This window comes from Cygnus olor, chromosome 2 (assembly GCF_009769625.2).
Source record: "Cygnus olor isolate bCygOlo1 chromosome 2, bCygOlo1.pri.v2, whole genome shotgun sequence".
NCBI lineage: Eukaryota > Metazoa > Chordata > Aves > Anseriformes > Anatidae > Cygnus > Cygnus olor.
Genome location: NC_049170.1, coordinates 25,922,108 through 25,939,173, shown reverse-complemented (window position 1 = coordinate 25,939,173; position 17,066 = coordinate 25,922,108). Strand labels below are relative to the sequence as shown.

The following is a 17,066-nucleotide window of genomic DNA, read 5'->3' as shown; positions in this document are numbered from 1 at the left end:
CTCTGTTTTTATTGAATTCTCTATTTTGACTGGTAAAAGCCTTTCCTACATGTCTGAAAGGTCAAAACAAACAGAACTCTAATCATCAAATTATTGTTTAATTGCATCTTATGAAGCATTGGAACTGTATGCTCCAGTCATCCCATACATTTGTTTTACTGAAATGAAAAATTACTTTGACTTCCACTTTTTATTTTAAATGTATTAGTCCTCCTCTTTAAACATTACAGTTATTAATGTTCAGACTACTGCAATGGCTCTGAATTCTTATCACTCATTCAGCTGATATTATTACCCAGTCAAAGCTGACATCAGAAATGGTACCTTAATATGAGAGAAAGAAATCATGACTAGAATTATTCATAGATTACACAGCATACGCTACTTGGAAGACAAAGAATCAGTGGAGTTGTTATTTTAATAAAAATTTATAGCCCGATCCAAAGTCAATACAAAAATTCTCTATGACCTCAGTAAATTTTGATTCTTGCCCTCACTAATGAAATTCAGGAGGGAGACCAGCAGTTGGGTCCATAGCCTTCCTTCTCTGTTCTGATGCAATTGAACAGCACTGACAAGAAATCTATAAAAATGCAGCAGAGATATGTGGGTGTGTTCCCTGCTGAATCAAAGAAGAGATCGAGAGCTTATGCTACTAAGAAGTAACTAAAGGAAAGAATAAACAGAATCACAGTATTTAGCAACAATTAAGCAAATAATAATCATATTTAAATATTATTATCCATGAGCAAAGATAAAGCTCAATACTTCCCAAACATAGCTTATATCAAAATGAGGAGAAAGAAGCCCTCACTGTTAGTCAAAAAAAAATTGGGTCGTAAAGAAGAAAAAGACTACATTTTCTTCCTTTAAGTATTTTCTTCAATCACAGATATTTTCTGCTGATGCTACCCAGGAAGATGGATATTGCTTCTCCTTCCCTCAGCTGGTGCTTTGCTGCTGAGCCGTGCCTGGCCAGCCATCTCCCTGAGGCTTCCCTGAGGATAACATTTCACTGTGAGTGGAAAAAATGAGACAATACCGAAATCATGAACAAAAAAAATAATGTGATACACATTACAGCCACGAATATACATAAATGCACATTGTAAATTTTGTTCTAAGCATATTTAGTGAGTTGTAAAATCTTATCATGAGTTTAGGTGGCTTGTCAACATGTAATGATATACGTGTACAAAGCTATGAGACCGAAGTTCTTTATGGGTACAAAGTCTTAATGGTCTTTTGAACCTTTGTATGGAAAGGCCCAGGCATGGGTGAGTACAGTTCTGTATGTTCAAGAAGCTCCCCTGATTCCCAGCAATGCAGTTTTATCAACGATAACAGGAGTTCCCAAAGGCTAAATCTTGTCCTTTTAATATCTTGTAAAAGCAATAAAAGGCTATTTTGGCAGACACTTGGTAAAGGTTGTCATGTAAAGACCCTAAAACACAGTTTGAAAACACAACGAGAAAAGGTGACTCCAGAGCTTAACCCAGAAAGAAGTTGCTGCCTTTGATGGAAGTGCATTAAGACCAGAAACAGACATAGTTTTATTTGACAGCATTTAATAAAGTTTTGAATCATTGTGATGGATGAAACTGAGAGGTTTGTCTGTATTTGCAGTGATTAACTTATGTTCTCATCATTAAAGAGCTTCAATAACAATTGCACATACTATTCTACTTGTGATTTACATGATTAATTCTTTGCTTGACATTCTACGCAGCAACAGCAACAGTTCTGATCAGCCTCCTGCAAACCTTTAAGGTCTTAAGAAAGGTGTGGTTTCACCTGGCATCTTCTTTATTCATGATGGCAGTATTTGAAGAATACAACCAGGAAGAATACAGCTGATGATATCCCAAGTTCAATGTTGGTTTTACGGGAGGAGACACCTGACTGATTGAACCAAGTTTGTTTTAACAGAAGCCTTTTGAGGGCTCTCAGTTCCTAAATACCATTAGAATAAATCAGGATATTATGTGAAAAAGGATACTGATGAAAAATGCTCTTTACTCCTTTCTGAAGACACTGAATCCTAATTATTTTGTGATCTAGTTTTGTTACTACATGGCTAATACAATAGTTTTATTCATAAATGTCTCATCACCTATTACTTAATTGCACAATGGATCAAGCTCTAACTAGCAGATTTTAAAAAAATAATTGCAGCTTACAACTTAAGAAAACAGTCATTGAAATATTTGATACTAACATAATATAGTGCAATATCAGCTTTTCAACTCTCTAATGATGACTAACTTGTTAGGTTGTTTTCACAGCCTGTAACTGTTGAAAGTAGAGTGTTAATTGTGATGACTGTGCAAACCTGTTTATCAAACATGTAAGAACACTGGCATTTTGGTTACTTATTTAATATTTCAATGATAATATTGTCATTATTATTATCATGTTAATAAGATTCCCAGGCTTTCACCTGTGTATTGGAAGTTTGACTATACAAGATCTTTTCAGACAGCTTCCTTCTTTTTTTTTTTTTCTTTATTTTTTCTTTTTATTGCTTTTGTGACAGAGTCATGGAGTAATCTACTAATAAAATATATGGGCTATTTGCTATGTAAATGTGTGCATCTGGTTTAATCAGAGAGAGTAAAGAGAACCAACAAATGGGAGCACTAAGAAAAGGTTCCTGTTGGTAGGACATGTGGGACACCCCATGCAGTTTGGGGTAACCCTCTGGTTCTGAATGATTACTGCAAACACTGTCACCATAACGATAAATCAATAATTGTGTTTGAAGAGGATATTGTTTCTAAGAGAGCCCTGGTTCAAATTTGTAGCATTCATGAAGAAACTCTTATCAGAATTTGCTCAGTTTCCATAAATTTTACAACATCTCAATTTTGCTGTTTTAAACATTTAATTCTTCAAGCGATCTCTTTGTCCTGGCAAAGTTAGGAAATGAGCCCATTTGTGAACTTCAGGTGGTTTTATCATGAACAGAATCTTTAATCTAGTGACAGTACTTTTCCCTTTCTTCAGACAACTGATGTATTTCCATGAGCTGATGTAAACCGAGTCTCAATTCATCAGTGACAGCAGTTTGCAAACTCCAGTAAGAACTGCTGAGCTCCAGACAAAAATCGATAGATATTTCCTTCATGCTGCGGAACATGAAGGACAGGTTTGCAGTTTGTTACTTCTCCTTTGCCTTTTCTTCAACTTCGTACATGCAACTAATGCCTTAGTTGAAGTTTTGATAAACTATTTAGATTAACAAGTATTAACATTTTACTCTTTACAGTGCTGTTTGAGATGTGGGCATCCAAATGTGGCTAAAGAGCACATAAATGAACAACAGCTTCTCAACAATTATTTTAAAGTTGAACTGATACTGATTAACGTCTTAATTCACATTGACAAGCGGAGAGAAAAGAAACGGTGTAATTAGCTCTGTTTCTGTCCTCTGCAAAAAGATGCATGGGCTGTCTTACGGCAATTACAAAGGCATCAGCAGAAGGGCATAAGGCTTCATATTGACAAGTGTAATTTTATTCTTCCTTCTGCAGCTCTACTTGCCTACAGACCCCTGTTACATTGCAATCTCATTGAAGCAGGAGCTTTGGGATGAGTTTATACAACTTGTACAATACAAGCAGGTCTTGGTCCAATACCAGGCTTCCCAAGTCCTATCAGAACACAAACAGCCTAAATCAATGCGTAAGCTGATGGTGTGGTAGCTTGTTGTAATTGGCAATGTAATTCAGTAATAACAGGATCTGCAGCTTTCCAGTTTGAGCTGCTGTATGGCTGTACACTGCAGTAGCATGCCTGTGTGGTAAACAAAATAAGTAAACAGAACTCCATTCAGCATTGAAATTTATTTTTGTGACTGTTTCACAAGGCCATCAGTACGTTATCGTTTTATTGAAGATAGTGATAATGTTGTAGCAGGCAAAGGCCCACGTTTGTTTGTTTTTCTCTTCAAGTCCAACGCCTGCTTTAATAGGTGAATGTATTTACAGCAGGCTACATGTTTGTTTTTCCCTTCAACACCAAAGCATGCTTTAATAGGTGACGCACTGAATACATTCACGGCAGGCTGTATTTAACACACTTTATTCTTTTGAAACTGTGAGTGTTGCCAGGCTCTGAGAGGAGCCGGTTGTGCTGGGGCCGGGCCTCCCCTCAGCGGCACGACGAGGACTCCATTTCCCAGCGGGCTGCGCGGCGCCCAGTGGGCCGCGCGGCGCCGGGCGCTGTCGTGGCGCTGCCCGGGTGAATGAGGCGGGCGGCGGCCACCGCGCCGAGACCCGGCTGCTCCCCGTCCTCCTCCTCCTCCTCCTCCTCCTCCTCCTCCTCCTCCTCCTCCTCCTCCTCCTCCTCCCTCGGCAGCTCCGGGCGCAGCCATGAGGCGCGCGGGGCTGGGTAAGAGCGGCCGGCCCGGGCGGCGGCGGGGGGACCGAGGCCCCTGCGGGCCGCGACAACCTTCGACATGTCGCGACATAGCGCGATATGCCGCGGCCCGGTGGCGGTATCTGGGTATTTGTTGGGCCGGGTCTCCGTGGGCGGGCGGGTTTGTCGCTCCTCACGCAAGCCCTTTCCGAATTCTTGGTGGTTTGATTTAGTTTTGGTCCTTCTCTATATTTTCCCGATACGTTTGGGTCAAAAAACCCCAACCAACCGAAAAAATTGGTGTCAATTTACCCCAAAATACAGCCAGGTGGGAAGGTGGGGGGGTCTCTGCAGAGCTCCTGCCGGGTGTTGGTGGAAGCTGAGGCCTCGTTCACCAGCCGGCAGCCACGTTGGTGGCTGGAGAGAAGGGTTGGACTCCTGCGGGACGACTGAAGGGCTTGCAGGTGCTGGGCCCACACGGTGAAGCTTAGGTCGTGTCGTGTGTTCGTGCCTGGGAAGCTTCTGGCTGAGGTCTGGCCCTAGAAGGAGGTGTGTTCAGTGAATATTTAGGGGCTGACAAATGGCATATACCTAAAGCAGGTGTGTCTGTAGTGCTACTCTAGATTTACTTTCCATTTCCTATTTGTGTTGTCTCATAGTATTTTTACAAAGTAAAGCAAATCTTGGGTACGCTTCTTAGTAGATCAAGAGAGTGTTGGGGTGTTTATCATAGGAAGGTGGGTGTTTGCTAACACTTGGGCCTTCAGGTCTTGCATCGCTCTTGTTAAACTAACAGCTTGTTCTTGAGTGTGAACTGGGGCTGAAGGCCGTCCAGCTTGTGAGGGTGAAGCAATGGAAGGTTTTGGAAAGAGCTTGGGGGAAAGAATGCGCCTTCTTCTAGCAGGCCTCTGGCAATCAGTGCCTTAAGGGGCATCCCAAAGGTACTTCTTCAAAAATCTGTTGGAAGGTCAAGCAGAAGACTTAAATGTCCATGCAGTAAGATTCGCTGCTTTGCCCTGACACTTCAACTGTCAGTCTGCAGTTACCTTTTATTTTAGTTAATGAGCTGGAAGTAGAATTTGGGCACGAGTACTTCTGCCTTTGACTCCAGCTACCTGGTACTTCTATTTTTTTTTTGGCCTGAGATTATATTACAGTACATGAACTATCAATGTGTGGTATTGCAAGGCAGTCCGCAGAGCTGCCATGTTGGAGTTTCTGTCCTTCCTTTAAGCAGTAGTAGCCAGCCTTCTACACAGTCCTTTTATTCCATATACAGAAGTAGCTGTGCCTGTTCGAAAGCTTTGGGACAAGTTGTTCACATCTGCTATGTTGCCATCTATGTCAGAACCATACAATTACAGTATTGTGGCCTGAAGCTACGTGGTATATTAACTTAAAAATGTATTCAGAATTGCTTATCACTTGGTAGGAAGTACTGTATTAGGTGCATTTGTGAAACAAAACAGTGGGAACAACCCTGGCCATATTAAATGATGTAATTTCAGCCAACTTTCTGTAATTGGCATCAGTACTTATGACTTAGGGGGCAAAAGCCCTCAGCTCTCACTGTGATTGATGACGTACAAACATACATTTTGCCCAGCCTTACTGTACGTTTGTCATTAGCTTAACTGACAGAATAAAATTTAAAAAACTCTTTACAAGTGCAAGCTAAAAAAATGTAATTGTGAGCGGCTTTATGGCTTGATATAAAATGATATCTGTTATCAATAATGCTTGCTTTTACAAATTTTAATACCATGTATGCAAAGCACACAGTGAAACCAATTGAGACATAGCTTTATCTGTGAATGTCATTGGTGTGTCTCTTTTCTCTCGTTTTTTCTCTAAAAGAAAATCAGCATCCAAACACAAAAATCCTTAAAGTGCATCGAAGAGGAATTAACCACGGGTTTTCAGACACATACTGTGGCATTCTGACTTTGTGCGTAAATACCAATTAGTTATAACCGGACTGCTGGTGGAATTAATATAGTAGGATCTTTATGATAAAGCTTTTACTAGTTCTTTTCTGTTTGCTTGTCTGTTCTGTGGTTTCAGATCTTATATTTGGGCTGATCTTTGTCTGGCCTGAACACAGCCTTTTAGCTGCTGTGCCAGTGCTGCTGTCCAGCTGCTGCCTGTCAGAGACCTTCAGGAGAGGCTGGAGGAAGGGAGTGCGTGGAGCTGAGGAGACTGATCTCAGTTGCCTTCTGCTCCACTTTCTCTGCAGAGTCTGTTGTCTGGATAACCGTCCTCAAGCTCCAGAAAGCAAAGGCAGGAGTGAGAGAATTGCAGATTGCTGACAGAAGTGGCAGTGTGCTCCTCTGCTTAGAGGCTTGGCCTCTGGTCTAAGGTCTTGTTTGTAGAGAAACACGTGTAAGGTTCAGAGAATGCTCTGTCCTTCAGCGGCAGGTGTGATCGAATGTTGTCTTTGTTATTCTTTGTTAGAGAACGATCTCAACTTTCTTATTTTGAATTAGGCTTACTGCTCTATGTAGTGACCTCAGTGCTGCTTTTCGCATCTCCATGTAATACCTAGATTGATTTCCATAAAAGCCATCTGAAAACATTTTCTCAGGAAAAAAATTATGGTACTAAAGTGCAGCCGTTCCTCAGTCTTCCCTAGTTTGATTTGCATATTGGAAAGATGACTTCTGTGCTTGAAAAAGGTTGAATCTATTTCTCGGGAGCATGCAGCGCCTCTTCCTGATTGCTTCATTTTGATTAAGGAAATGCATTGTTAAATGCCAAGAGTGCTTTTTCACATGTGAAGGGCACTTGCTGCAGTGGTGTTTTCTGCCCGTAACTACTGGCTGTTGTATTTATAGGTGATGGAGCACCGTCGGGTAATTACGGTTATACCAACAGTGGATACAGCGTCTACGAGGAAGAAAATGAAAGGTTAACGGAAAGTCTGCGTACTAAAGTCAGTGCCATTAAATCAGTAAGTATTTAATTACAGTGATATTGTCACGCTGAATTGAATTAGGTGGACTGGTGACTTGATTGTAGGTGGCAGTGAAAAGTGGCAGTAAGAAATCATGGGATTGAGGTTGTGCCACAAAAACGCGGGTTTTGGCTAATCCAAGGCACTGGGGCCTGAGGAGGGCTACCCCTGCTTCACTGGGGAGCTGCTGCGAGCTGAGGTTCTGCTGTCTGGCCCCCGTCTTTGCTACAGCAACGGCTGTGCTGCAGCTCTGTCTGTGCCTGGTCTCGTACCTCCCTGATTCTGACCCTGACCTGCAGACTTGACTTTTTGGCTTGACCTTGGACCTGTGTCATTGTTGTCAACTTGCCGGGTGATCGCCAGACCTTGCTGACCATGGCTGCAGTCTGTGGACAGACTGACTTGCTGCCTTCTTGTGCTGCTGTGCCATCGTTGCTTCAGGGCACAAACGGAGAAGGAATAGACATTTTCACGGAAGAAAATTGCAATTACAGTATAGCAGCTTATCAAAAGAGATGCATCAGCAGGTTACAGGTGTCAATTCCAGCAACGCTGTGGAAGAGAGTGCTCTTGGTCCTCTGTGCCAAGAGTTGTAACAGTTGTTCCAGGATGTGGATAATTGCTACTCACTTGACTGGATCTCAAGTTTTTGCAAGTCGATACAGTAATTCTGATAAGGAATTCCCTGTTAAAGGAGAAAAGGGGAGGAGATGTGTTGAGTACTTTCTGTGACCCTCTAAACTCACTTAGTCAAATGATAAATATTTACTTTCCTGAGGATTATTGATGGATTGCTGTACTTGTTATTTTTATAACTTGTGTTTGTTTTTCAAAAACACCGGGTATTTCTTTCACATTTTACCTGGGAAAACATTAGTGATATCACCTATTTTAGAGTGGCTTCTCTAATTTATGTATAACTGTTTACTCATATTTAACATCCCCCCCCCCCCTTTTTTTTTAATAGCTTTCTATTGAAATTGGAACAGAAGTTAAAAACCAAAACAAAATGTTATCAGAAATGGTAAGTGTTTAGTCACTAACTTTCTTTAAAAATGGGGCGGGATTGAGAAGTTAGTAGCATATAAATGTTTATACTACATAAAAGAACATTCTATGAAAATGTTGACAGCTTATTGCTGGCTGTAAAACGTGACCAATTCAGCAGCGATATTGCTGTTCATATAGTTGCGTGAGTGCAGTATTTCCAAAGAACATCCAAGGTTTTCATACTTCAGATACAACTATTTGTTTTGAATGTACAGTATTACTGTACATTAGCAAATGTACAGTATTATCAAAAAGGCAGTCCTATGTTTAATTGTGTTTTAGAAGAAGGAAGCGAGAAATAAGTCAGAAATGCTTTGTTTTTTCCACATGTAAAAGCAATCTTTAAGCAAAAAAAAAAAAAATCTCTGGATAAATTAATCAGCAAAAGTTTTTTCCTGGTTAATTTTCAGAAACTACCTATGAAATAATTTCAGTTTTGGAAGATTTGAGAGAAGAAAAAGATATACTTAAGCTTTGTGGTCAATCTGTTTTCTCAGAGTAACATTTTTTCTTTTTTTTTCTCTCTTTTTTTGTTGTTGTTTAAACATAGGATAATGATTTTGACTCTACAGGTGGGCTGCTAGGTGCAACTATGGGCAGACTGAGAACACTCTCCAGAGGGAGCCAGACAAAACTCTTATGCTACATGATGCTCTTTTCATTGTTTGTTTTTTTTGTAATATACTGGATTATTAAACTGAGGTGATGCATGTTATCTTCAGTTTAAATTGTGTAATTTCAACCATAGAAGTCTTAATTAATGAAGACATTGATCTGAACTGGCACATTCTGTTGATAAAACACAATGAAATTGTTGTAAACTGCATTAATACTTAATGCAATGTTATATATAGTTTTCTTAATGTATCAGAATTTCTCCCACTATCCCCTGTTTTTGGGGAATTATTTGTAAACACGCAGAAACTGCTAGCATTCTGCGTTGCTTTTTTAGGAAAAAAATTTTTAGAATTGATTTAAAAACAAAAAAATGAAAGAATCCCCCCAAACAAGGACTATTCAGATGTGAACTATTTGCAGAATTACTAGGCTTTCTCTTACGTTTTGTTTTGCATTCTGGACCATGCTCTAAATTAGAGCTCCAGTTTCAGGCATGTAGTAATTTTTAGGTTGCAAAAGCGTGAACAATACGTGGATCTTTCTGAATTGGTTTTATCTGTGTTTTTTTTTTTTTAAAAGGTTGGCCTGAGGTAACAAAAATAATAGTGATACCCTCCTCAAATTATTTTTGCGATGCCCAGATGGATAGGTTTATTAGTCTACATGTTTAGATAGCTTAAGCTTTTCATTTTGCAGAGAACTTACTTAAAACTGGATTTTTCATTTAAATGTGACCAATAATGCTTGCACATCTGTTCTTTTAAGCAGATATGGGCACAGTACAAGTGCTTCCTTTTATATTTAAAATATCCAAAATGTAACGATTCCATTGAATCACTAGAACTTTTACCATTAGTTTCTTTACTTTTCAGTCAGTGATGAGTCCCAAATCTACACTGCATGTCTGAAATATGAGGTTGAGTATTTTTAATTTTGTATTGAAGTATATTATGATGCACCTGTTGGAGGTGCTGTCATATTAAGTTCTTTTTTTTTTTTACTTTTAACACTTAGCTTTAGCTCACCACATGGTTTCTAATAGTTGAAGCTATTACATTGCTGAGTTCAAAGTTCAAAAAAATTGTTTTCTAGATATGAAAACTGTATCTAATTTTGAATGACTTTTCTAGAAATACTGTATAACGTTGCCATTAATAACTTAATTATGTTCTAACAAATAAAATGTCCTGGAGTATTCTTGTTGTTGTTTGTATACATACTTCTCTGCTGTAGAATACCAGTGTTCTTTGGAGATGGTACTGCATTTAAGGGGCTAGACTTGTGTGTTGTGTGCTATTAAAATAAATGGAGGTGTATGCTACGTTTTTTTTTGTTAGTTTTCATATTGAACAGAAGTATTACATCTAAATCACACAATCTGAATATTTATATAAAAGTAACTAAAATGTAACTGTTCCTAGCCTATTTAATCTTTGACTGTTGAAAGGTCTACAAAACCTCTACAAGTAAGACAGCATTGAAATATTAACGCCAGTACAATGCATCTTCTTTATATGAGAATTGCTAGGCTTGCTAAACAAATATAGTATTCCCCAAGACAGTCAACAGGATATAGTATGCCATCAAAGCTTGAAGCACATGTATAATTTTAATGAAAGAGTGGAGTGTAAGGTGTCTAATGAGTAATAATTATTGACATAACCGTTTGACAACCGCATTCCTGTGATAGTTGGTCATCTTTTGGAAATATATTTAAGCTTTATCTCATATCAGCTTTTTTCTTCTTTTCTGGCTCTTTCTAGACTTTTTTTCCCCTTACTAATTGATCTGTCTTACCAATAAATTGAAATAGTTTTTATCTACCTAATACAAAATAGAAAATAGGTGGATGCAAGTAGTTACGCAGCTGATAGATGTCCTGTTTGTTCTGAAGAATATGCTATGGTTTCCCTTGACAGAGCACACTGGTAAAACAAACAAACAAACAAAAAAATACCTCTTACCTGTCTTTCAGTTCATGTATAAAACCAACAGGATTTTTGTTTTAAAAGTCAAACCAGGTGAAAAGGAAACTTATATAAAATAGGGTCTCTCTTCCTCCTTTCCGTCCTCCCTTGCTTCTTTCTTCAGTGGTGGGGTGGGGCTGAGGGAGGAGGAATAGGGAAAAATTGTAAACCTATGCCTTCCTTCGTTTCTTCATTTAAAGACTGTGACATCTATATTGTTACATTATTTTACTTTTGGAGCAAATACAGGTTGTAGTGGTTTTCCCTTCTCTTCCTAAAAGGTCAATTTTCAGTTTAAAATCTGAACTGAAATCCTGCTATGAGAGTATTTCATGAAGAGAAGAGGCATGGCAGTTGGTGGGAACCATGCACTGCAGCCTTAGAATTTTCCTCTGGAGTTGTCTTTTCTGGTACAAGAGTATTACGCGGAAAGTCTTTGGAATTCACAAATAGTTGGCAAAACTTCAGGATGCTATGGCATGGTCATATAGAGTAAAATATAGAGTGTATACTAGAAAAGTTCTAGTAGCACTGACTGTACTTGTTGCAGTTACTAGGGGTTGAATGCGAATACTGCACTTATTTATTGGTTTTGAGATCCTTTGTATGAAATTTTTACACAATATATATTGTTTCTCAATTTAATGTAACTTAGATTCTACCTAGCAACTATATGAATTATTTCCAGGCGGAAGGAAATACAACACAATCTTCTGACTATCGATCTATTAATCTTACAGTGTCTTGGAGATTCCGTAGAAAATGCTTGCTTACACCCACTTGGTTACAAGGACAATTCCACTGAAGCTTTTTTTTTCTTAGTAAGACATAATGTCTCTTCTAACTCAAAGGGCTGTTTTAGGAGAGTTACTGATGTTTTTGAAGGTATGGCTGATAAGCAAGTAAATGTAAAGAATGAGGTTTAAAGATCATATGAAGAATTGATGCTCATCATAGTAGATGTGTATTTCAGTGAGATTTTTTGTGTAACAAATCACACAAATTTTGAAAATACTTAGTTTTAGTTATTTTAATAGTGTAATATTCATTACACTTCAGAGTGTGGCATATCCATTTTACAATCTTATTTAAATAAGTACACAATTTTCACATTAGTGTGTTTATTTTTAATATTTTTTCATTCATAATTGCACACAAAACACTAGGTCTCAAAATTTCTGATACAATTAAACAGTTGTTTGTAGAATTCTGAAACTAAAAATCAACCCTTACTCCCACAACTGAACATGTATGCCAGAAAGTAGTACAAGTCAGTGTGAAGGTAATGAAGATGACAATTTTGTGCCACCGTTGGATCAGGCGGCTTGTGATTTTTGACTTGCTTTTGCTGAAGGAACTCATTTTGATATTTATGTGCTGAAACTTAAATATATGGAAGGCAGTGGTAATTGAGAGCAAAATCATTGTTCCAGTACTTGAATATGACTGGGAATAATTTTTGACTTAATTAATTGATCTTGAAAGCAAAGTTACAGTGCAATTAGATTACGCTACTACTGAAATTATAGCTGTACCCATATGGAAGTTACGTTTTTTAATTGGTGGCTTAGATGCTCTTAAATGTAGTTATACCTTGATTGAAGATGATAAGATTCTATGATTCTGTAAAGATTTCTGGGTGCTTAGTGTGGATCACGAGAGGCTTCAAAGCTGCGATTCACTAAAAACAGAAAAAAATCTTGCAGTAGGCCACACGCTTTCAGACTGTTTCCCATCAGTGTGAATTTTATATTGGAGAACATGTATCATGATATTGATACATGTATTTTGCTGGAAAAAAGTACTGTTCCTTTTTTTTATTTATTTCACCCTTGAAAAGCGTTGCCTTCAGTATGCAGTAAAATCCATGCTCTTTCTTTGATTTTTGAGGTAGAGTGAAGACGTGTTACTTGCTTGGAAGAGTTTCCATGAATTTGCATATAATAGAAAGCATGGTTTCATCAGTACCACCTCCTATTGACATTAATCTCAAGTCCCTGTAGAAATATAAAGAAAAAGATTTAAACATTTGCATCCTATACTGATGGAACAGGTGCAGAATTGTACATGCCCATGTATTCCTCTGCATTTATTACAAAGCTGCTTCTACCACATTGAATCCCCTTGTTTGTAGAAGTACATACACGGCGTGGACAAATGTGTGTCAGCACCATGAATACCCTCTGTGCACAGGGCTGTTGCCAGTTCAAAATCAGGAGGCTGTAGGTATCATTTAGCACGTCCACCTTTCAGATTCTTTCAAAAATATTAACTTGGCATAACACTGTATTTTCCTCTTCAAATGAGTGAAAGCTTCTCCTAGCATACAACTGCCGCTGCTTAAGCCCAGCCAGAGCTCATGCAGCTTCCATGCAGAAGGTGCCATCACTTTGGAATCGCAAGTAAACCATCACAAGCTCTTCCCAGTTGCGTATGTACTACGTATTTCTGCCAGTTGTTTGCGGAACGCCTCATCCACTACCTCCTCCTGGTGAGCCGGTCTGTGATACTTCCTGCAACACCCCTGCTGGTCCTTTGCCAAAACTTTAACTGAATTTTAGGGATTTTTTTTGCAGGGGTACCAGCAAAACATGTTGCAGAACTTTGCTTTGCTTGACTCTGTGGTAAAAGAAGTATTGATCAATCCATAAGGTAGTGTAGAATTGTATGAAGACGGCACTGTTTTATACAGAAGGTTCTGCACCAAAAAAAAAAAAAAAAACAACACTCTGGTCTCCCTAATGGCTATGTGAGAGCCAGCACGCCTTTAGTTTAAATCTTTGTTAGTATGATGCTTCTCTGTTTAAAAAATGAATAACTGCTCTAAGCTTATTTACTTTTGATTTGATATTTCTAACTGGACTCATTTAAAAACCACCATTTATATTGCCAAGTCATCCCTGACAGTGTTGCTTAAGTTCCCTTGGCTAGCCAGAATGCAAACTACTGCACTTCAAGCAATTGTCTTCACAAATTTCTTTTCCTCTTTAGGGAGAAAAAAACAACGCATAACAAACAAACAAAATTTTGTTAAACTACCTCTACTTTTTAGTTCAATATCCTGAAAATTCCCCACCTTCCTATGGGTTTTGGTAAAGACAACAGAGCTGGAACAACAGCAGGTTAGTTGTTCTTTGTGCTGTGGTGCTATCTGTTTTTTCAGGCTGTAGAAAGCCTCTGCCAGTGCTTTGCATCTTCACAGCATCATTGCAACAGTAAGCAAGTAATCCTCAAAATTCTTCCGTGATGCAGATAAAAATCCTCCATTTGCAGCAGGAGTCCTGGACATGTGGTTTGCTTATATGAAGTTATAAATAGGCAGTGGTAAGATCTGGCTTTGGTGTTGTGCGACAGATATTTCTTATTATTAGATAGCTATTATATAAATGTATTTTAAAAAAGGAACCTTTCACATGATTGCGTGTGTGTGTGTTTATGTCTGTCTTTACAGAATTGCTGGTAATTACATTTTTGTCTCTGTGGGTGAGATGAGGAATATTTCCTCCTGAGCTTCTCCCCCATGGAGACAGGACAGAAGGTTTTACCTAGTTTAAGAGGACTGAGATGACAAAAGATTCAAATTATGTTAATCTAGCAGCCCTCTTCTGGGAAAAAAGACATGCTCTCAACGTAAGAAAACAAAACCACAGGACTAACTATTCTGCCAGGAACCCGATGAGGAAGCTGGGAAAGATGACATGGTAATGTAAGCTTGTATGTAAGCTATTTATTGTAAGTAAATGTTTTGATTGTTAATATTGTATCAGTAATTCACTATTAATGCAGCATATAAATATTTTAATATATATATAAATATTATAATTGTATTGTGTCAGGCAGGCTTCCCCTGTAATGCTTTTGTTCTGAAACTGTGATGCTTTGCTTTCTGAGTCCTCTGCTGCCTCGTCATTGCCCCCATGGCAGAACTGCATGCCCTGAACTACCTCCAACTCTGCAGAGGTGAGCACTGACCTGCAATGGCTTCACCCTTATCAAGGACGGTAAGGAACTAGCTCAAAACATACTCAGCAGTTACAAAAGGTGTAATTTTGAGGGATGCTGTTGAATGCTGTTCTCCTTGGAGAGCAGGAGTGGAGGATCAGAAAGCCCAAGCAGTTTGCCCTAGGAAAAGACAGCCATTGCATTCTGTGCCCCTCAATGCATCCCCTCAAAACAAACAAACAAACAAAAAAAAACAGTCCCAGCAAGGAGTTTCCTCTCAGTCAAGAAATCCCCCACACCTGACACATCAGCCAGAGATGGGTGAAAAAAAAAATGATTACCTCAGTGCTATCTAAAAAAAAAGGTACTTCAGAGGGAAGGTGAGGAGCCCTTCCCACCCGCCAACCTCAGTTCATGTTACCAGTAATCTCTAGCTAGGTAGCAAAGGGGACAAAAAGGGCCGTCCACATTGTCAAATGAAGTTTCCTGTCTCCACAGTTATCTAACACAGAACCTCCTTTGGGAATGCATCCGTAGGGGGACCCTCTGTCTTACAGCCTGAATGCGCTGCTGAGTTGTGTGTCTCAGTCCAATCTCAGAAGCATAAGTCTTACAATAGTTGAGTTTTAACTTCCCTCTTTTGGCTGTTGTTTATTCTTCTGCATCCACAGATTCAGCTGTGGTTTTGCACTACCCAAGCTGTGCCCATCACCTTGTTTATAAACTTTTTGGTGCCAGTAATCCTGGAAATCAGGGCTGGTTTTCAGGATAAGAAAATGAAGTAGGGACAGGTGCCGATCTCACAGTGACCACAAATACAGCTTCTAAGCTAGTAATATGCTACACAGGTGCTATGACCACAGCTAACACCACACACTAAATCTGTCTCTAGCCCCAAGCCAGTAAAACTGTAGCGTTGTATAGTTGTGCATCCTACCACCATTTGCTGCCTACAAGCAAGAAGCTCTGCCTGCTCAGGAAGCCACTCCTGAAGAGTTACGTTCTCCTCTCAAAAGCCATACAGCGGTAGGATCTAAAAAGCCCTTTCTGTTTGCAAACACCCTGAGAGGAAGCTGTTGCACTATCTTCAGTGCAGATGTCTCCACATAATTTTAAAGCTCTGCAAAAATGAATGAAGTCTTTTTTTCTTCCCCTTTTCTGGTGGGCCTCTTGGAGTTGCTGGTGCCGTTTTGACATGGGGAAGAAAGTGAGCACCTGTGAGAGTGGGGGTTTTGGTTACTCCAGTTCTGTTTTTCACTATTAGCCTGACTTCATGGCAGCAGTTCCTCAGGGATGCTGCTCCCTGATTTCTTGGCAAGGAGACCATTGGTACTGCACTTTGCTAAATCCTTCTCAAGATCTATGTGCTTCAAACCATCACTGCTTCCAAGAAGGCTATTTGAATGCTGCCTCCTTTCAGCACAAATTCCACTTGATTACAGAAGGTTAACACTTCCTCCTCCCCCCCCCCCAATACTGTGTTACAATTGTATTACTGGCAAGACTTTTTTCCACAAAATGTACTGATGTATCCTCATATGTAATATTGTGTGATCTCTTCCATCTCCAGACTCAGCTAGATCTCTTACAAAACCTCTGCAGAAAAAGCCTGAAACTATGTATTTGTTTTCACAGATCACTGAGAAACAGTTATTAAGTCTTGTCCCAACAGTTAGCTACTGACTTCAAAGCAGATTTTTGTCAGTAGACCTTGATGGGTTTTGTTTTTGTCTGGTACAACCATAAATTGTGATAACGACAGACTGATTTAAAAACCCAATAGTCTAGACTCATTCTAGTTTAGACATGCTTTATAAAGAATGAAAGACTATACAAAATGAAACCGATTAAGATATTTCAATTGACTTTTTAAACATTTAAGGAATATAAAAATGATTTATAAGGAAATGCATTCCTTATTCAAAACATACTCCACTTAAAAACTATATAGAAGTTTGATTTTCAACTATTCTTAATTACAAATAAAACTTCATATTGCAATACTTAGGTGGCAGTTGGGGAAAAAAAGAATCCTTTTTCTTCTGCAGCTATGTGCACTTCATCTATTTCACATGAACAGTCCACCAAGATTTTTTATTATTGCTTTCTTTAGTCTTTCACAATGCACCAAGGAAAGAAATCTTAGTATTTTCCCCATCACACCCCCACAAGAGTAA

The 17,066-nt window shown here is 38.9% G+C and overlaps 2 protein-coding genes across 5 annotated transcripts in view; one reads left to right on the top strand and one right to left on the bottom strand.

The window, feature by feature from the left end:
* Positions 1-4,217: 4,217 nt before the first annotated feature.
* BET1 (Bet1 golgi vesicular membrane trafficking protein) lies at positions 4,218-10,179 on the top strand. Its single transcript, XM_040549601.1, has 5 exons — positions 4,218-4,291; positions 4,322-4,392; positions 7,194-7,309; positions 8,280-8,336; positions 8,913-10,179. The coding sequence occupies exons 2-5, from the start codon at positions 4,374-4,376 to the stop codon at positions 9,066-9,068; spliced, it is 348 nt and encodes a 115-aa protein (XP_040405535.1). The 5' UTR covers positions 4,218-4,291; positions 4,322-4,373; the 3' UTR covers positions 9,069-10,179.
* The window catches only part of LOC121066190 (probable acyl-CoA dehydrogenase 6), a 93,316-nt gene continuing 83,568 nt past the window's right edge, over positions 7,319-17,066 (bottom strand). For 2 of the 4 annotated variants that reach the window (XM_040549599.1, XM_040549600.1), the window contains exon 8: positions 7,319-7,997. In XM_040549599.1, coding sequence (XP_040405533.1) covers positions 7,850-7,997 — 148 coding nt within the window. In that variant the 3' untranslated portion in view covers positions 7,319-7,849. Of the gene's footprint in view, positions 7,998-9,432; positions 11,085-12,057; positions 12,945-17,066 lie in introns of those variants that run through there. The other 2 variants (XR_005817564.1, XM_040549598.1) reach the window with 2 other exon arrangements.